At 38.2% G+C, this 21467-nt stretch overlaps 2 protein-coding genes across 2 annotated transcripts in view; both read left to right on the top strand.

Moving 5' to 3' along the window:
* LOC100548128 (1-phosphatidylinositol 4,5-bisphosphate phosphodiesterase beta-1-like) overlaps positions 1 to 21467 on the top strand; it is a 383894-nt gene that overhangs the window by 209958 nt on the left and 152469 nt on the right. The window contains 4 exon segments of the mRNA XM_031552677.1: positions 178 to 310; positions 2202 to 2421; positions 6014 to 6194; positions 12631 to 12717. Coding sequence (XP_031408537.1) covers positions 178 to 310; positions 2202 to 2421; positions 6014 to 6194; positions 12631 to 12717 — 621 coding nt within the window.
* On the top strand, positions 151 to 13232 carry PLCB1 (phospholipase C beta 1). Its single transcript, XM_019612605.1, has 9 exons — positions 151 to 310; positions 883 to 936; positions 2202 to 2421; positions 6014 to 6194; positions 7721 to 7797; positions 7891 to 7980; positions 11620 to 11677; positions 12631 to 12717; positions 13191 to 13232. Exons 1-9 carry the CDS (start codon positions 166 to 168, stop codon positions 13215 to 13217), a joined length of 939 nt encoding a protein of 312 aa, XP_019468150.1. The 5' UTR covers positions 151 to 165; the 3' UTR covers positions 13218 to 13232.

The following is a 21467-nucleotide window of genomic DNA, read 5'->3' as shown; positions in this document are numbered from 1 at the left end:
TTTTCCTTTTTTCCTTTTTTTCCTTTTTTTCCTTTTTCCTTTTTCTTCTTTCCTGTTAAAAGTAGCCTGTACTTAACATTTATAGACTCTTACAATTGTGAAGTAGACTAAAGTAGATCTGGAAATTTTTAAGACTGTTAGTTGGAAAGAGTAATGTAAATTCTTATGTATTTTCAGGTGGACCACGGAGATGCACCATCTGAAGCTAACAGTGAACCTAGGCCAGCACCAGCAGAAAATGGAGTAAATCACACTGCCTCTCTTACACCAAAACCAGCAACTCAGGTTGTCCATAGCCAACCAACACCAGGTAAAAAAAAAACAAACAAGCAAAACAAACTAAAAACCGTCTTTTCAAAATAAATCTGGGTATTAATTTTTATGTACTTTACATTTCAAGAACAACATTTTATTTGGTGTTTTCTTATTTTGTTTTTTTTTTGATGGTGGGGAGGTGGTGAGAACATGGTGATCTTTGTTTGATCTGCTTTTTTTGTTGTTGTTTGCTTTGTTTTTATAAATTTGGTGGACAAATTCCCAGTCTGCTGTTAGGGCTAATCTTCTTCAAATATAGAAATATATTCTATTTAAGAGCTGCTTTTTTGGTATTCTGTATTGATTTATTTCCTGTAATAAATGGATGTTAAACCACAGTGCTTATAGTTTAATGACTGAAGACTTCATAGCCTTGTTCAGTAGCTTCTTCCTCATAAATGAGACAAGTGTGGTGGTGATCTCTGTGTTTCTTTTCTCAGATAATTAATGAATACTTGTATCAGTATACATCCTATATCACATACCATAGTTTAATATGCATTTAGATGACACAGTAATGGCTGTTGTTTTAAAACAGTTGGTATTAGTCATCTCTTTTACTTCTAGGTTTGGTGAAAGCACCTGCAAAGACAGAAGATCTTATTCAGAGTGTCCTCACAGGTATTAAATATACAGTTTATACTGTACAAATGATACACTTTTTGCCAAGAGAAACATATTTTCTGTGAAATGGTCCATCTGGTTTAGACACTCTTTTGAATAGTTGTGACTGCAATAACTCATAGAAAATGTACATACCATGTCTTCTTCCTCAGCTGTGATGCTATTAAATGTTTGAGCACATGCTTCTTGAGATCACTGTCGGGTTTTCTAAGAATTATTCCATTGTTGCATTCTTGTAGGGACCCCCCCAGAAAACCAAAACAGCACTATTATCTGAACAGAAGCTAACTTTGCACTGAATATTGTCAATAGTAGTGAACCCATTTTAACTCCACTATACTTGCAGTGGTCCCATCACTCCTACAACATTGAAATTACCCTGTTAGGTAACGCAGACTGACCCTGCTTTGCAACTGGGAGTCATGTCCTTCAGCTTGGAAACAAATTTTAGATTGCAGATCTCCTACCTCTTTCTTTTTCCTTTAATTATTTTCCTACATTTCCTTACACTTGATCTTTTGTGAGATCTAGAAAGGAGTCTTCAGTCTGGCTTCTTTTCCTTCTTCACTTTATTTTTTATTGCTGATTTGGAGTGAGCGTGTGCAGGTTGTGATAGCAGACACTGAACTTGAGCTGTGATCTGGGTTCACAAAGCTTGACAGTGACAGCCCTGGATTGCATTTGCCTACTGACTTCGTTAGACTGGCAGATAACTGGCCATGAGTCTCCATCATGACAGAAGTGAAATCACTCCCAGAATTCCATGATGATACGAGGGCAGATGCCCAAAGCCAGTGCCCACATCAAGGCAGAAGGGCAGGCAGCTGAAGTGCTGTTTGTGAAGGGAGTTTATCATGCTGTATGACCCATCCAGAGAGAAGGCAGTCCTGAGGTGTTGGTGCAGTTCCTACAAAAAAGGATAGTGATCATATTTGTGCGAGATGGTATAATTACATGTCAGGCTGATGGGAATCTTTTGCATCTGAAGGGGATGAGGGAAGAAAGTACGTGGTTTTTATTTTGCTGGTCATGTTGGTGCTTTAGGCTTTCAACTCGCTTCCTACTCTGAATTGAATTTGCCTAAGTATTTTCAATAAGTTTAGCTTCTTTTCAGAGAATTCTGCTCGGTTAGTTTCAGCTAGCACATTTCACTTGCCAGCAGTAAAACAAGCGTTCTTTGTTTCATTTCAGCTGATGGTGTTCTTTGATTAAAATCATATGTTAATAGAAAATTGAAGTTGCTTTTGTTATTGTCCTTGTAGAAGTGGAAGCACAGACTATTGAAGAGCTAAAACAACAAAAGTCGTTTGTTAAGCTTCAGAAGAAGCACTACAAAGAAATGAAGGACCTTGTTAAGAGGCACCACAAGAAAACCACTGATCTTATCAAAGAGCACACTGCAAAGTATAATGAAATCCAAAATGACTATCTGCGACGAAGAGCAGTTTTAGAAAAAACAGCAAAAAGAGACAGTAAGAAAAGGTAAATGCATTTTCTTTCTTTTATGATAGATAATTAATATGGAGGGGACTCTAAAAGCACAGAAAAAATCAAGCCAGAAGATTTGTAGATAAAATCAAGTCAGAGGATTTGGAGATAAAATGATGTCAGGTTTTTTGATATGAAAATCATCAGATAAAAAGTCCTTTCTGATATCCTGCTTCTCTGCCAAAAGTCAGATAAGTTGTTCACAATTTTAAAACTCTTTTCCCGTAAACAAGATCATACAATATTTATCTTGGAGCTTTTCTTAGATCTCTGCTATGGGTAGGAGATTCAGCTCTACTGGCAACAGCAACCAGTAGCTAGGTGGTGAATTTAATCACAGATGGTGACATTGAGCTTCCCCTACATACTGGTATAGTTCAGGAACCAGAACACAGTGTGAAAGAACTGAAACCTAACTGGATAATGTGTTTACATTCTTAATCAGATCAATTGTGGTATGTTTTATCACAGCACCCCATCATCTCCCATTCTGACCTGCTTTAGGAGGAATATCAGTTCAGTGCTGGTTGAAATCAGCATCAATAGTGAAACTTCTGCCCCACACCTTATAATGCAGCTTTATAAAGTAGGTCTTTTTTTCCAGCAAGGAGAAAGTTTTGCAGTCAGCACATAATCTTGCTGATACTGAGCAACTAATTTTCCCTAGGCAAGCACAGTGTGCTGCCAGATGGTGGAGCAAGACCCAAGTGTTATTTGTGTTTAGAGCAATAGAGCAAATATTTTGAAGTTCTGGATGGCGAGCATTGTCTCCACATTAGAACCTTGGAAAAAAATTATGCCACTACAAAAAGGATCAGCCCTATAGTTAGGTAAAAGAAATACTTAACAGTTACTAGCATTTGTGGTTTAAGTGGTGATTGATCCTGGCCACTTGGGAATATCTTAATGATTGCTTTGCTTTGCCTCTGCATGCACACTCCTTCGGTTCTATCTCTCTTTCTCAGTCTCTCATTGCCATGGGTGTGCTGATACCAATTTATATTATTTGCTTAGATAATAAAGGAGAGTCATATTTGTATTATCAGTTTGAAATGTTTGACTGTTGGGACTCATTTATCTTTCCACAATTTTTCTCTTATTCACATGATAAGGGACTGTGTGTTGCAGAAGATCATTCTTAGCTCCTGGCAAAACAAATGCACATGTAGGTACCACCTGTGTCTAATACTGTTAAAACAGTATTAGAATGGCAAAAGATACCATCCTAAATTTTTCTTTCTCACAAGTGCATCTTTCTTAGTCTAGCACAATCTATTTTTTGAAGTAATTAAAAGAAAAAAGCCCTTTAACTTTTGCATAGAATTGAAATAGCTGCAGTTCTTAAGCATAAAGACATTGAACAAGCTTTAAAAAAATTACTTGGTGCTTTTGGTAGGGACTGTTGAAGAAAAATGTGCAAGTATGCTCTGGCTACTGCTGCTGTACTCTTAATTGTAAGTGACTGTGATTCAGTCCATGACTTGTCCCTAGGAAGGAGCTCACTCACTTAAAGACTGGCTGCCAACTGCAAATACAGTGATATTTATTTGCTGTATTTTCCATCATCAATTTGTGTGACAGATAGTGGCAGACAAAATTATATCATGTTACTTTTTTTCTTTGGCATACTCTATTCAACTTTATGCCGAAAAACAAATTGAATAAACAGAATGACTCATCTGTCTTTGACTAGAAAGGATTTTGTTTATTTTGTTACGGTTTGACCATAAATCATTCATGGTATCAGGCAATAAATGCAGTCGGCTATGTGGAGCTGTCATAGTGATTTCAGAGATGTGTAGTTTTATGTACAGATACTGAAATATCTGAAGTTTAAAAAATCTGATGTTGAATTTTTAAAGAGCAGGAGTGTGTATTGAAGGCTTTTCAGATTTGCAAGTATAAATTGTCCCAAGCAGAAGACTTTTTTATAGAATACTGTCTCTCAAGGAATAAGGTAGTTTTTACTGTTTTAAATCATAACTCTAGCTGTTTACCTTCAACTGCAAAGTATGAAGCGCTACTTCGTAAGGAATTCCTGTGCCAGATTTCCATACAAATATGTTGCCTCTGATCAGAAGCAATGAGTGCTTTGTGCCCATGCCTAAAATTGGGCCTAGATTCAGTAAAGCCGATGTCTGTGGGACAGTTGAACTATTTACTGATCACAAACATATGTACTATGCTGGTGCAGTTCCGAAGTTTCTATTTAATAATCATGTCCCTTAAAAGACAGTATTTTAGAGACTAGCCCCATTTCTTTTTCCTAAAAATACAAGAGAAATATCAACTTGAAAATATACAGTGCAACGGCATTATTTGCTGATTAACATTCATCAGTGTTGTCTTGTGCCTCTGTATGTAAATTATCCCCACCTACCACACTGATACCACTTAACCGCTTAGTAGAATATTCAAATAACAATACAAGAAATACAAATAGGTTACCTTGGTCTGTATCCTCAGATTGATGGAAGCAGCTTCACAATGTTTCATTTGAAGTTAGGCTGAGTGAAACCAACTGCAAACTTGAACCTGGAAGAGGAGAAGGCAGCCAGTGCAGCAAGTTCTCTGCATTGTAATCTTGCAAATGTCTGAGCAGCAAACTCATTTTTCTCAGTCAGCCCCCTCTGTTCAAACTTCAGCTGTTTTGTCCATCTCATGCACTGTTCCTGAGGTTTCCCAGGCAACTGATTTAACACCTGAGTACAACAGTAAACACAGCAGCCAAGCAGAGACACAACATCATCATATTTTTTAAGAGTGTTTTTCTTGGGTTTAGTTTCCTGCTGGCCTGAGAGTGATACTGTTTCTGCTGTTTATTTTTGCCTTGAGCAATTTGGTGTCTTCATGTCTCCTTTCACCATTACATCTATACTTCTGCCTTAGAAAAAAACAACCACCTGGTTCTCAGTGTTTGCTTTTTTAGCTTTTTCCTTACATTTTTTCTTTACTCCTATGTGTTGCCTTTCTGAGGTTTATTCCCCACTGGGATGTTAAATTTCCTTCTGAAGTCAGGAGTCCATAGAGCACTTTCCTCTGTGTGTGCTATGCATGGCATTTCCTGAAGGGGGGAGAAAATACTAAATAAAGGAATGCTCCTAACCATTTTAAGCTTTTTTGTAAATGCAGATGTAAATTATGCTTTTAAATTTATTGCTAAGCATATGCAAGGATGACTGTTTTCAAAATACTTAACATTCACCATTTTTACTGAGGACTGTGAAGCTTTGAAATTCAAGTTAGGTGCCTGGAAGTGGGTAAACAAGTCCTGTGGGTAAATGTTTATATGGTTAATCTTGGCAGTTGTATTTATAGCTCAATTATACTAAGCCTGGTTCACCCCACCATGGCAGGTTTGTAATACAAGGTTTAAAAGCAATACAAATCTCATTAGTAACAACACTGTTTTTCCCTAAAAGATTAAATTAGTGGATTTACCACAGCTAAAGTCATCGTCTTGCCCTGCATGTGATGCCAAAAAACTTATTGATGAACTACATGTTACCAGGTGAAAAACAAGTTTTTGATATGGGGCAGAACAGGCATAGTGGCTTAAAGCCAGTGTGTATGTGTATCTTCACAGATCTGAAACGGGCAGCCCAGACCATGGTTCATCAACTATCGAACAAGAATTGGCTGCCCTTGACTCTGAAATGACCCAGAAGCTAGTCGAGCTGAAGGAAAAGCAACAGCAGCAGCTGCTAAACCTCCGACAGGAGCAGTATTACAGTGAAAAGTACCAGAAGCGAGAGCACATTAAGCTGGTACGTTTGTTACAGCCTCTGCTTTTCTTTAGTGTTTTCTGGGTTAGTAAGTAACGAAACCACTGTGATATAAGAATGGAGTGTTGCTTACTCTTGCTTGGAGTCCATTTCAGAGATGATTTTCTTGTGATCCACTGCAACTCCAAGAAGTTGTTGTGTCACTTTGTCACCAACGCCTCTAATGTACTTGGACGGCCTTGGATAAAAAGCAGAAAGGCAACAGGTTTATTATTACTACCGTGGAGCTGAGTGCTTACCTCTAGTTACATAAGCCTCAATTTATTGCAGCTTTTGGATGATGTTCTCATTTTGTTCTGCCACTTTTTTTTTTTTTTTCCTAGCGTATAACACTGAAGAAGGTAGGATTAGCTGGAAAATAAATAGAAACACCATAAAATAAATAAATGAAAATAGTTTCAAATGTTCTCCAGGGCATAGAGTTATGCCAAAGAGTGTTCCTACTGCAGATGAATGCTTCGAGGGGATACAGGACATAATCTGTATATGGTGAAGAAATAGTTTTCATGCATCAGTCTGAGCTGGCTTGTGTTTTTACAGCTGGAGTTTGGCTGACAACTACAGCAAGATCATAGCCCTCTCACTGCTATAGAAGAGCCTGGACAGATGGCAGCTAATGCTGATGGATGTTCTCAGGCAAAAGAGAACATTTTTAAAGAGTGTTGTGAGAGCATAAACTGTTTCTCAGCTCCGGACAATCCTATCTCACACTTTTTTTTTTTTATTCTACAATGTTTTACCTCTTTGCTGTTGCGTGAGGTGATTTGTCTGCTCTGTCCTGCCATCCAAGAAGCAGATCATAGGAGTGATATGCCTGGCAGTTGCTCAGCAAGGCCTTCTCACAAATATGTTCCCATGGATCATAGCTCAGAGCTGACACTCCCAAGTGGTGCTCTGTTTATCATCAGTTGCATGTGAGCCATTTCAGTGTTACCCAGCAGGAGTAGCTCCAGTGTGGGTGCGTAGAAATGGTTACCTGTGCTGCAGAGAGAGAGTTCCCATTCAAGTAACAATTGTTGGCTGAATCACAGGGATTTTACTTTTTATTAAAAACAACAACAGCAACAACAAAACATTCTGTACCTACATAGTTGAGCTGATACTGTAAGTTAAGTAATTTCTCATTCCAAAATGAGAAATGGCAGTTCCCAAAGCTAAGTCCCATCTTCTACATAATCCAGTTAGAAAATATCATGATAAATTCATTTTTTAACACAAAATATTCAGATGGTTTTTACCTCCGAGCTCTGCTGGGATTAATATTTGTTGCATATAAAATCTGCCTTGCAAATGAGAGATTCTTTCTGATTTTAGAGCAGAGCCTGTTCTCAGTGTCTTTCTTTTTTATCTAAGGAAAGAAGAGCTGAATGAGACCAGATAGACATTACTATGCATTTCCTGATTTATCTGGTTCATGTGATTTATCACAAACTTTTGGGGAAACTTAGATGCATGTATGATGTTTAGCTGAAAATGTATGTTTCTCTTTCTTGGAATTCTTTTTTTAGCTTATTCAGAAGTTGACAGATGTAGCAGAGGAATGTCAGAACAGCCAGCTAAAGAAACTGAAGGAAACGTGTGAAAAGTAAGGTGCTATTCCCCTTATATAATTGATTACATCTCTTTATGGTTTTCATTTAGATGCATTTTGAAACTAATTTTATTTTTTATGCATTAGAGAAAAGAAAGAATTGAAGAAAAAAATGGACAAGAAGAGGCAGGAGAAGATCACAGAAGCAAAATCCAAGGATAAAAATCAAATGGAAGAGTAAGTGTATTCCTACATTCATATCCTCACACATTTTGGGGGAATGCAAAATTTTTCACTACTGGAAAAATCGAAGTCTCAAGCCTAAATCCAAGCTAGCTTTTAGTCAGATTGCAGTACCTCACCAAAGCAGTGGAGTCCGTCTTACTTCCACTGATATTAATTCGACTTCCTGGGACAAATCTAATCTCCTATTGTACCAACATTGGGAGCCTGTGTGAGCTGCAGAAGTGCTGATGTATGGTATGGGGACATGTCTTTGAGTAGCTTGATGGAGTCAAGATGCTTTTAATCCAAAGACTTTTCTTCTACGTATGACTATAAATAGACTTAGCAACCTCAGTTCTTGAAGGGATTGATTTTACTTTAACTAAGTTTTTATTTCTGATTTATCTTTGCTTCTTAAAGCTGCTATCTAAGAGAAATAGCAGTAATACACTGGAAGGTATGCTCTCTTTGTGGTAAATGCAGTGCTACTGACTCTCCCTCAGTGGCAGTTTTTGCAGCAGGCAGTTAATTCTGGTGAGAGCTGGGCTCTGAGAGTGTGGTTTCTGTGAACCACCAGACAATACAAACTGGAATTATGCAAGTTGGTTATATTCTTCCCAAGGGCTTGGCATCTAGGTTTGTTTGTCCTAATTAATTTGTTTTGGCAAGCTGCACAAGAAGAAAATGGGACATTTTAATCTTTGCCTGTTTGCTGAGATACTCTTTGTTACTAGTCTTTATTTTAGTGACACTTAAGAAGAGTTAAAATTTCACAGAATCTTCAAGTTTGGAAAAGACCTCCAAGATCCTCTAGTCCAACCATCCACCTACCACCAATATTTCCCCACAAAACCATGTCCCTAAATGTTCTTGTATCTAAATGTTTCTTGAGTACCTGCAGGGACAGTGACTCAACCACCTCCCTGAGCAGCCCGTTCCAGCATCTGACCACTCTTTGCAGAGAAGTAATTTTTCCTAATATTCAACTTGAACCTCTCCTGGTGCATTTTAAGGCCATTCCCTCTAGTTCTATTGCTAGGTATATGAGAGAAAAGGCTGACCCCCCTGCTGGCAGCACTATTTCTTAGACAAGCAAGGATGCCATTGGCCTTCTTGGCCAGCTGGGCACACTGCTGGCTCCTGTTCAGCCGATCGTCGACCAATACCCCAGCAGGTCCATTTCCTCTACACAATCTTTCACTCTGCCACTTTGCCCCAAGTCTGTAATGTTACTTGGGGTTGTTGTGGCCAAATTGCAGGACCCAGCACTTGGTCTTGTTGGACTTCATCCCGTTGGCCTTCACCCAGCAATCCAGCCTGTCCACATCCTTCTGGAGGGCCTTCCAACCCCCAGGCAGATCGACAGTTCCTCCCAACTTGGTGTCATCTGCAAACTTACAGAGGGTGCACTCAATCCCCTTGTCCAGGTCATCGTGAAAGTTGTTAAAGAGAATAGGCACCAATACAAACCCCTGGAGATTACCACTTGTAACGAAACACTAGCTGGATTTAACTACCTTCACCACCAGTGTCTGGGCCCGGCCATCCAGCCAGTTCTTTACTCAGCAAAGAGTATACCTGCCCAGGCCATGGGCTTCCAGCTTCCCTAGGAAAATACTGTGGAAGACAGTGTCAAAGGCTTTGCTGAAGTCAAGGTAAACAACATCAGCAGCCTTTCCCTCATCCACCAAGTGAGTCATCTGGTCATAGGAGATGAGTTTGGTCAAGCAGGACCTTCCTTTCATGAATCCATGCTGGCTGCACCTTACCACCTGGTTGTCCCACACATGCTATATGATCTCACTCAAGATGGTCTGTTCCATAACCTTTGCTGGCACTGAGGTCAGATTGACAGGCCAGTCATTCCCTGGATCCTCCTTCCAACCCTTCTTGTAGATAGGAGTCATGCTGGCAATTTGCCAATCCTCTGGGACCTCTCTGGTTAACCCAGTGCTTATTGATAGATGGTGGAAAGTGGCTTGGCAGTCATCTCTGCTAGTTCCCTCAGCGCCCTCAGATGGATCCTGTCTGGTCCTATGAACTTGTGACAGACCGGGTGGAGCAACGGATCTCTCAGTGTTTCCAACTGAACTGTGGAGGTTTATTCTGCTCCCAATCCCAGACTTCCAGGATAGGGGGTAGAGTCTTAAAGACAGATGTAAAGAAGGCATTGAGAACCTCAGCCTTTTTCTTATCCTGGTGGTCACATTCCCCATCACATCCAGTAAAGGATGGAGATTCTCCTTAGCCCTCCTCTTACTGTTAGTATATTTGTTAAAAACAAAATAAAGCAAAACAAACACTTTATTATTATATTATTATATTATTTATATTAATTTATATAGATTTTGGAGCATCTCCATAGAATCTATGTATTTGGTAACAGTAGAAGAAGGTTGCAGAAGCTCATACAATGAACAGCATCAGATAATTTAAGAAACATTATTAAATTTAGAAATATCTTATAAAAATGATAACAGAATGAGAACAATTGATTTTGGAAAAAAAAAAGGGAGAAATAATATGGTTAGAGCTGGTAAAATAGCATGTGCTCATCTAAGAAAAGTGTGGTTAGTTGTTACAAAAATATTATAGCGGTAAAATCAAAATGCAATAGGAAATTATTTGCTAGCTGAGACGTTAATGAGACACTGGTGAGAAAGGCTCAGAAACAGACATGTGAAAATTCATTTCTGTTTCTCTTTTCATTTTTTCCTCCTCTGTCCCAAGAACTTTCTTTCTCCAGGCTTTTCAGAGAGCCCATGGGAGAGGTAAGATGGGAGCAACATGGGAAACTTGGCTTTCCTCTGCCAAGTGATGCCATTTGTCCTCACTTTTGCAGTTGGGCAGGGCGTAGTTGAGACCTTCTGATGAATCCTGAGTCACCCCTGCTGGACTGTTGCTTCATTAAAGATTTTCTTATGAAAATTTGAAGGAAAAAAATACAGAGAGAGGAAACATTATGTTAATTGTTCTTAATTATTTTTTCTAATTCTGTGTGTGACTAGGGGTTGTTTAACTACCTTGAACCATCAGATTTTAATGCCACCAGAATAGCTTGCAATTCACTATTAAGCAATTAAGTTTTAGAGCACTGTCCTGAATCTGATCAGATATCCACAAAATGTTATTTTGTGCGCATGTATCTTTTTGAGGGATCTTGTCTTTACCAAAAGTTACCTAGAAGCTATCTCACTGAGTCACTTTTAAGTAATTTTTTCAAGTTCAGCTTTTTATAGTTCACAGGGCAAAGCTGAGGACCAAAGTTAAGTCCTTCATCAGCAGTAGCATCTACATACTGACAGTTTATTTCACTGCTATACAAAGTGCCACAATGTGGCAGTGTGCATCTGCGTGCACTCCCCTAGGCTGACAATTGGGTCTCAAAAAATGCTGCCATCACCTTGAAGGTATGGCACTTCCCTATGAGAAAAAAAACTATTATGAAAGAGCAGAGGTGTTGCTGCAGTATGTCATGGGGAAATCGAAGCCTGTTACAAAACAAAGCACAGCAAGGAAAAGACAAAATGTTAAATGGGCAGACCCATACATTCAAAACATTGCCTTACTCATTTTGAAGGAAGCTGGGAACATTAAAATGTATTGATGTGATCTTATGGACTAATGTAACTTGTTGATTGCTTTTTCCAGAGAGAAGACTGAAATGATTCGATCATATATCCAGGAGGTGGTGCAATACATAAAAAGGGTATGTCAGGCTGCATGTTTATTTTTCATTTGGGGGGCAAAATGTCACCTTTCATATTTTAGGTTCTGTTTTACACTACAAATTCCAAGCTTCTGTGTAAACACTCCGCTAGTACAGATTTCTAACAGATGCAGTGTAGATTTCTATTGACATTCCACTCAAAGAAAAACTGTAATTTTAGACATATCTTTGTAAGTTTTAGTATTTAAGGTAGGAGGTAGTAATGAGTGCATATTTTAATAAAGTTGTAATTTTTTTTTTTTTCTGATCTGTTGTTTATTCATAGAAAATATACTCCGTGGTTTCTTTGGGATACTAAGAAATGTCTTAATTTTGAGGCTTTTTTAATTGGTGTGCTTTTTCATGAATGTAAAGATTGCATACAGAACTTTTAAAGTCAGTAAAAGTTATTTGTAGAGTATATTTTAAGCTCAAATACACCTGTACAGTTACTGAAATACACAGAGCATTCTGAGAGCTCTGTAAATCAAAGGTGCAGAATTTTATTACAGATGTTAGTATTTCTGTAGCTATACGTGTTTTACATTGGGCTGACAGTATGAACAGCAGTGCTTTGATGTGGGAAGTTGTTATGAAAGTTATACTGCTATTGAATATTCTCTTAGTTTTATTTCAGAGAGAGTTAAATTCAAAAGCTGGCCCATTTTTGCTTACAGAGGCTTTGATTCAGGAAACAACATAAAGAATTAGCAAGTGAAGTATGCTTAATTCCTATTGCAGTTAGGCATATACTTGAGCACTGTATTAGATGGGGCCCAAAATTTGTTAATGTGCTCATTTAGGGCTCTAGGACTTTCTTCTGGGAGCAGGATTCGTCTCACACAGCTCACAGGATAAAAGCTGAAGCAAAATAATACAAACTACTGCTAGAGAAGGGGTGGGAAAAAGAGGGTATGCGGTATCTGAAATGATTTTCTACTGTTTTCTTACAGCTAGAGGATGCTCAGAGTAAAAGACAGGAGAAACTGATAGAAAAACACAAGGAGATTCGTCAGCAAATACTGGATGAAAAGCCCAAGGTAAAGAGTTTTAAACAATATTATAAAAAATGATCTTCAGGAAATAAAGTATTCTATATAGCATGTAAGTTTATATTTAAACACATGAAAGTCCATACATAACACCGTGGCTATTTTCTTTTAATACTCAGAATGTAAAAAAGGTAAATCAAGTAGCAGCCTAGTGAGGAGCACCACTACAAGTCAGGTGTCATAAAGCCGGGTTTATGTATTATTACTCATGATATCATTAAAAAGCTCTTGGTGTAACTGGTGCTTCTGACCAGCAGAGTGTGCCCTTCCCTCTAATGTACTTTAGCAGTACGAAAACAAAACACAGTTTACATTGAAAAGAAAAAGAGATATCTTTGTAGCATACTTGCCTCAGATTATTATGATAATGCATTTTTGTGGAAAACAGTAAGAGTTTTCATAGTGTTAGCTTATAATATTCTGTATTGCTTGCTGGATTTCCCTTATTTCATTTCATACAGCTGTGGTATCTGCATGCACTCTTCTGAAATACTGTTTCTGATCCAAAATGTTGTGGGCTGACTCCTGCTCCTAGTGAAGTTGGTGGTAGTTTTGCCAATGACTTCAGTGGAGAAGGTTTGGAGTCTTCTCTTGTGCATGATTTTTCTGCAGGAAGAGAGGTTACTGTATAACCAGACTGTCACACAGATACCTTTTTTCAGCAGAGCTCATATCCAAGTATGGCTCTTCAAAGCCCATTGTGTCATCTCTGCTTTCATTATTTCTCCACTTGCTCAAGTATGTGTTCTAGGCTTCACTTTAATTTCTTGTCTGTGTCTGCAGTCCTATTGTTTACATGTTTGTATTACAACTTGAATTTCAGTATTGGATGTCATCTAATTGGTGTTGTCATGTCATTTCTGTGAGTTACCAAGAGAACAAATTAGGCTAAGGTCTGCATAGCTAGAAATTTACAGTAACTTAGAAAAATAAGTATGTCTGCATTTCTGATTTCCTACTCTCATTTTAAAAATGATTTTTGTAAGTTGCTGGAACTTATCATGTTATGGGCATCTGGGTCTAAAAAACGCGCAGAATATTATGGTTTGTATTTGATGTTACAGGATCGTGAGCTTCTCAGGCATGTGAACTAAGAAAAATGGAATTTAAATGCTGATGTATTTCAAAGAACAATCTCATAGTACTTCACAAATACTTGAACACAGTTACTTGTGCATCCTTTTTAACTTGATGTTTTTAGACTTTATTGATTTGCTCATTAATAGCAAATCTGCACTGAAAATGTGTTGCTCAGGACTTGGGTTGCATTTTGAAAGGTTATGGTGGACTGATAGCATTAAACTCCTCAGCTGTCCGTGTGCCAAGCATTAGATCATGGCACAGAGCAGCTCCAGATCCCTTGTCTTTCCCTGCCTCTGGCCATCAGTGACAGCACTGCAACAATCAGCACTCCTCAGTCAGTGCTCTCAGGTTCTCCAGAATAAATCCTCTACTGTAATGTGCCTAACAGAGCCTTGCTGCTTTTTTTTCTTCCTTTCCCACCTACTGAAATGGGCAGAATTTTGCTGAATTTGTGATGGTATGTGTTGTTTGTTGGCGTAAGAGGATTTAGGCAAAACATAATAACTCATTTTATTAAGGTGTTATTTTTTTCTTCGTGTTCATATTTCATATTCATATCCACCTCATAAGCTTCCTTAGTGACAGGGCATGCAATATAGAATAGATCAAACTCATTCCCAGCTGAGAACCACCAGTGTATTTTATGCATACAGCAGCCTGTCTAGGGACAGCTTTTTTAATAGGCTGGGCTTGGATGCTTCAGTGTCGAAACACCCACTACAATTTATGCTAGCTGTGTCAAAAGGGTTTTCTGGCAGTATCAACAGCTCCTAAACAAAACGTTAAATATGAGGGAAAGAATTTTTAGTATTGTTACAATAATTCCATTGGAGACAGATTGGCCATCATCAATCACTGTCCTGTGGTTATTTATTACTGACTCAGTTTGTTGTGCTATGACTTTGTGCACAGTGCTCTGTCAAAACCGGGAAGAACATTGTTTCATTTCAAAAAGTGTTGGCAACAGACTGCCATACTAGTGAGATAATTTATTTCTTTTTCTTTTTTAAGTATGAGTTTGCAGCCTCCTTTGTCATAGTGCGTGTAGGTCACCAGAGGAAAGCTTGCTTTAGAGTGCTGACTTTCAACCAACAGCTTAAAGAAACTGCCCAAACTTGATGCAAATTAGTTCCCCACACTGAAGGCAGGCACTCTTTGTTTAATTTTAAAATATTGTGCTGATAGATGAAAGCACTGAAAGCAGAACTGATTCACATGCTGAAACTCTGCTTTTCCACCATATAACATCTTTTTAATGTTTAGATGTGAGACTGTTTTTGAACCTTGGTCTGCTGGGCTATTATGTAGAATATACGGGTTTTTTCCCTTGGAAGAATTGGAGATCAGGTAATGTTAGGCAAAAGTATGGAAATAATTCTTCAAGTAGTGGTGCCGCTGACAGATGAGCCCTAAATCTCCTACTGTGTCTTTGTAAGTAATTAGAGCATCTTTTATAAGTGTTGTCCATTTTGTTGTTGTCAATGTTGAATAACGTCATCAAATCTCTTTTTGTGTGTGTAGAAACAAGGTAACCATTTGCACAACCATGTTTAGGAAAGGAGAAATATCCCTTCTCCTTACAACAGTAAGCCACTTCAGTTCTAGGGTCTTCCTTTCATTCCGTCAGGCTGGGAAGGACCTCCAAGGTCTTTACTCTCAGGACTGGCTGCTTTTACAGAAGGTCAAATAGGTTAAAAAAAATCTAACTTGAGTGCCATTGTAGTGAACACACAGTGGAAACGAAGTTCAAATGGTCTCATGCTGTCCTTTTCCTAACAGCATCATTGCTAAGTAAAGCCATATGTATTTTCTTCTTTTTTCTTTATGTGTACATTATCTACTTGCTATTTTATCATCAGCAACAGCTTGTGTTTTTTCTGCTCTGTTCCAATTCTTTGTCTTCTTTTCTTAGTCTTAATACACATTAAGCTTGTCCTGTCCATATCTTCTTCCCCTTGCTCATCTTTTCTATGTACTATGGAAGTGCCATAGAAAAAGCTCTTTACACCACAGTACTGAATTCTGCACATCAGAGTGTGATTTTAGATTCTTCTTTACAGTGTGTTTGCCACTCACTACCTAAGCACAAGAGAGTGTGTTGAGGATGAGTATGCATCTCAATTTTTGTCCTTGACAGCCTGTGCATCACATTAAACATAAATCAGGTGTGTTTCCTTCCTCCCATTCTTGCCTCCAATTTCATTGTAATTACAAAAATCAATACACATGAGGCATGACAAGGAATTAATTATTTTTCCAAGAGTTGACTGAGTTACAGTAAATAGACCCTAGCCTCCTTTAATTGAAATCAGTGAGGCTTTTGTTATTGAGGCTCATGGGCTAGAGTTACACTTGAATACCAACACTAACTTAGTCTTTTGGGCTCCTGAAATCAGTCCCAGCTCCCCATTGCATTAACTGGAGTCTTTGAGCTTCAGTGGACCATGGTCTTAGATCCAGAGCTGTCAAGGGCAGTGCAGGTCGTGCACTTCCTGGGTTTTGTAGCTCATGTTCATGCTTCTGCTTGCACTTCTACTGCCCACAACACCAGCACAGCCAAGGCCTGCCACATGGTGTGGGCTTTTCTAGCAATGTGGAAGATGCACAATTCTGGGTAAGGCTTGAAAAAGGCACAACGGATCTGTAACAGAGCCACAGGCTGTGCAGACTTTATTGTGTTACGTCTCTGTGGTCTTTTACTGAATGAAAAAAATGTAGCCTTAAGGTAGAAAATTTCTTTTTCCTCTCAAAAAATACAGTGAGAACAATTCTTTAAAATTATAAATCAGTTATTGATAATGGAAAATAAAAGCCCTCTGCTGCATACTAACTCATTTCAAAGAAGACACATTTATTATTTCACAGTTTGACATGTATAGTTGTGCCCAGTGAGAGTTGGCACTTCTGTATCCAATCAATAATTAATATTAGCACTGTCCCTGAAAAATTTATGGGTCCTAAAAATGACACATAGTCATATTATAGCAAAAATGAAATGATGTACATTCTTTATAACAGTAAGCCACTTTAATTCTAGGGTCTTCCTTTCATTCCATCAGGCTGGGAAGGACCTCTAAGGTCTTTATTCTCAGGACTGGCTGCTTTTACAGTCACGTATCCTCTAAGCCTGTTTTTGAAATACTGCTGCCCAGTGACTCCTTCCGACTGATAATATTTGGAAATTCGGTGAATGATTTCATAGATTTCAGATAAATGCTTCTTGATTCCTTAAAATATCTTTGCAAAGGTGAAAGCTTGTCAGATTTGTTTTATGTAAAGCTTTGTGTCCATCTTCATGCAGATAGTGGTGTGAAACAGAGCTGTTGCTGCCAGTTGGGTCAGCAGAATCACCTCTAACTTCTGAAAGTCAAATACAGCAAATGTATTTCACAGTACTCTTAGATTTGATTTCAGTTAACCTCCGAGCACAGAGCTGATCTATTAGCTCATCTGGAAGAGAGCAGTTCTTAGGAACTTTGATGACTATTCCAGTGTCATTTCAGCTCACTGCATAATTCACAATAACAATGCATTGTCCACCAAAATCCCTTTTTTGTCCTTCATACCTCTGTAGGAAGCCAAAATGTCTTTTGATTTAGCTGTGTTTCAATTCAAACCTTTCCAAATGCATTCCAGTTTAACCATAGGCGATCATTCAAGAATTTCAGAGAAGGCATTTGGAGGAAAAGTTTATTTCAGTTTACCAAGTTTCATGGGACCTTGCACTGCATGGATTTGGTTTAGGTAAAAGTGATTTCTTCTGTTAATTCTTTCAGTTTAAACATTACCAAGTTTAAAAGGAAATTTCTCTTGAATCTGTTGCTGCTAAGCTAAAAAGATTGATGGCAGTAACTGCTGGGAAAAAAAACAAAAACGCAAGTAGAAGGTTTGAAAATAATTTACCGTTTGTTTCATTGCTTGACTTTGGGTTTTGGTGCTTGTATATTCATCAGAAGGGAGTAATAAAATGCTTTTCTGCCTCATTAAATGGGCAACAATATGGAGAAATGAATGGAATTTACCCTCATTGAACAACAAGTATTTCAAAGGACTGTTTGTAAATGAAAATGTTTGGACTGTATTTCTAAATCTTCCTGTGACTTGATCCTTAAGTATCTGGCATCTTCCCACTTCTAGAGCAGAGACTGCATTTACGTTGGAGGATGCAGCTTTCATGCAGCATTCACTTGATCTTTGCACGTTGCCCAGCACCTCTCATCATCAAGTTCTAAGTGGCAGTCAGTCTAATTATCTGATCAGCTTTGAGTGGTTTACGCCCTGATATTTCTTTAAATGCTTTATTAGTGTGACTGTGAGGGAGTCCCCAGTTGCAGAGTGAGATTATTTTTCAGGAAGCAAGGTTGTGCTTTTTTTTTTTTTTTTTTTTCTGTTTCTCCCAGTAGATGAAGTGCAGAACGCACTTACCTTAGGTCTGTGAATTGAATGGTAAATAATCTTGCTTCACTCGTTAAAATGGAATAAGCTGACCTTTATCTTACATCAATTTGTTGCCAATAAAGCTTCCTTAAATTCTCTGAACTAGCTCATAAGTAGGCCTGAGATCAAAACACTTCAGTCCAAATAACAGCATGCTCTAAGGAATATTTTTGAGTAAGACCTTGCTTGTTTGCTTGCTTACTTGTTTGTTTATATTTTTTCTTCACAGATTCAAATTTTTAATGATCAGTTATTTTTCCAGCAGAATAAATATTGCTGTGTGAGCAATGAATATCAGGTCACAAAAGATGTATCTAAAAATTTGAGGTGGTATTTATTGTGTTAGTTAAATGTCTTCCCATATTAGTCTCACAGATATTCGTATGTCATGGGAAGACACATGAATACTAACTTTCAAATCAACAGTATCACATTTCCAATGCAAATATGCTTTTTAAATTTAAATTGATTTTAAATAAATAAAAAAAATACAAACCTATTGCAGTAAGAATGTAAGTATGAAAAAGCATCTTAGTGAAAAGAGACAAAACATAAGAAATAAGATTGCTGTTTGTTGGTAGAAAGTGTCAGATTTCACACATATATTCTTTCTAATGGAAACCAGACAAAGTTTTGGGTGTCCTACAAGGCTGAAACAAAAGAAAATAAATGATTTGAGAAAGCACACTTTTTTTCACTTTACCCTACCATAAATACAAAGAAAGCTAGCAGAGTCAACGGTGATTTAAACTGGTGTGACTGGAGGCAGAGTATGGTGTATAATGGCGGTTATGTGGCAGATTTGCTTTCTGAGGGTTAGTGAGATTTTCCTGGATGACATGCTGATACATGAGCACTATGATTTTTTTTTATTTATTTATTTATTTATTTATTTATTTTAAAGAAAAAACTGTTGTTATCTACTCAATTAGCCTTTCTGACCAACCTCAGAAAGCCAAAAATCAAAGCAGATTGCTGTTACCCCCTTTGCTTGGTACAACCCAACACGGGGAGAGGCCTCACCTCTCAGAACCTCCCCTTTGGCTGTAAAGAAGGCAAATAACCTGAATTCAGTGACAGTGCCCCCTCGATTCCATCCTTTCATTGGCAAGAAGTGCAGCAGCACTCAAGTCTGGTTTGGGGACAACACAGAGGTTCGTATGTGACAGACCTATTTGAGCTTGCAGAGGGGCATCCAGCTTTGCATCGACTGATGACCACGGCAGCACAGGGTGGCATATAGCAGACATGCTGTTTCACTAGGGAAAGCTGCAAGATTTTACCATCCTTGTGGCTTGTGTAACATCATGGGATTGATAGATGGGAAGAGAGATCAGCCCAACGGGGGAGGAATAATAAGCAATGAATGTGCTATTATTTACCATTAAGCAGATAAAAAGATGTCCCATCCTCCCGTCTCCCTCTTCATAACAGACTACTGCAGTGAACATCCATCAAAGTGACAGAACAGACCGTGTTTTCTCACTATTAGGGATGCAGTTTCAGAATATCATCACCATTTGCAAACAAAATCACTTGGTTAAAGAAAATGACTTGTATTTCTACAGTAGCTGATTTTACTGTAATGTGTTGTTACTTTGATCATCCTAAATTCTTAATTTGTGTTAGTAAGCTACTCAATTAAGGGGAGAGGGAGGAATTCACAAATTGCCATATGCATGGTCAGTAAAAAAAAAAAGTAAAAATTGTCTTTTCTCCCTTGGCAGGATTAATTGCTGAAGTAGACCTTACTTCTGATGTTAAGATTAGTGAATGGTTAATTCTTCTTAACAAAAGTACATTTTCTATGCAGCACTGAGCACAGTGTGTTTTACCATAGGCTGAAGAAAACAAGAATGTGAATAAAATGTTAGAAATGAATGTATGGCTTCTTCCTGCAAGGTCAAGTTCAGGACGATAAACATCCTAGGCAGAGCACCTTGTCTCTGCAGAAGATGCTCTTCATTGTACTGCAGGTAGCTAAGGACAAGAAAATACCAACCCAGAGTGAGCGGTACAGCATTGAAAGGCCCCATATTTGTTCTCTGTAGTCTTCTAAACCGCATCGGTCTGCAACATCCCACATCCCATCCTATTCTCTGCTTTACAGTAGAACAAATGAGTGCCAGCTGCTACTTAGTAACCTTTGTCTTTGTGACCCCTCCTTTGCTCATTTCTGCTCAATATTTATTGCTTTCCAGAGCTGAAATTTTCTGGAGAATGGATGGGTGGCTTCAAAGTAGCAACTGCCTGTGAGAAAAACTAGCCTGTTTGTTAACAGTGTTATCTCTGAAAGAAAAACAGAGGCCAGACATTTTGTGTCAGAATGCATAGCTTAAGTTGAGCAATATTTAAATCTGCCAAGAGAAGTCACTGCTAGAAAATCAGTTGTGATTCTGCCAAGACAAGTGTTTTCCATGGTAAACCTTAGTGAACACTGTAACCGCAGCATGCTGTTGACTCCCCTTCTTTCCTCTTCCCCTTTCCTAAGTTATTCTAGTACTCTGTGTAATAGGTATTCTAAATATATGCATTGTATGTATGTGTGTATATATTACATTTGAATGTCTGTTGGCACACGCAATTCAAATGTAGAGCTTCATATGGCATCTTATACATCTCCACATCACTCTGTGTCTGGGTGAGAGTGAACAACAAATGCTATAAAGGCAGAGACCCGTGCTCTTATACTGCTGCATTCATCACTGAGCAACAACAGTGACATATTTGTTAATTATCAGATTTTCTGTGCAACTTGACAAATGATAAGAGATTGAGTCTGACAGAGCTAATGGAAAAATGTTAGAAGAAATGTTAATGCTTACTGTGTAAACTCATTAGAGAGATGTTTTAAAATGCATAAAGTGAGGGAAAAATATATTCCTTAATGAACAGAGAGATGAAATCACTGGTCCTGCAAAGATTGTTTTATATGCGTAGCTTTGCATATGTAAATGGCTTCTTAAGGCATTGATTCTATCCCTGTGCAGGATCAGTCTGCAAAACAGAGCCAGTAGTGATAGAGCTGCTGTGGATCTGCCCATGAGGTAGCAGTGTGCATTGCAGCGCTCGTTAAAGACACAGGTCGCTGTTATTAGTACAGTCACAGGAGAAGATGGGTGCTGAATTTATCTTGCAATGCGATTTCAGGATGATAAATGTGTTAGTAGAAAACAGTAACAGAAATTTCAAAAGCAGAGTCAGGGTTTAAATGAAAT

Source organism: Meleagris gallopavo, chromosome 2 (assembly GCF_000146605.3).
Source record: "Meleagris gallopavo isolate NT-WF06-2002-E0010 breed Aviagen turkey brand Nicholas breeding stock chromosome 2, Turkey_5.1, whole genome shotgun sequence".
Lineage (NCBI taxonomy): Eukaryota > Metazoa > Chordata > Aves > Galliformes > Phasianidae > Meleagris > Meleagris gallopavo.
This window is presented reverse-complemented; position numbering and strand designations above follow the sequence as displayed.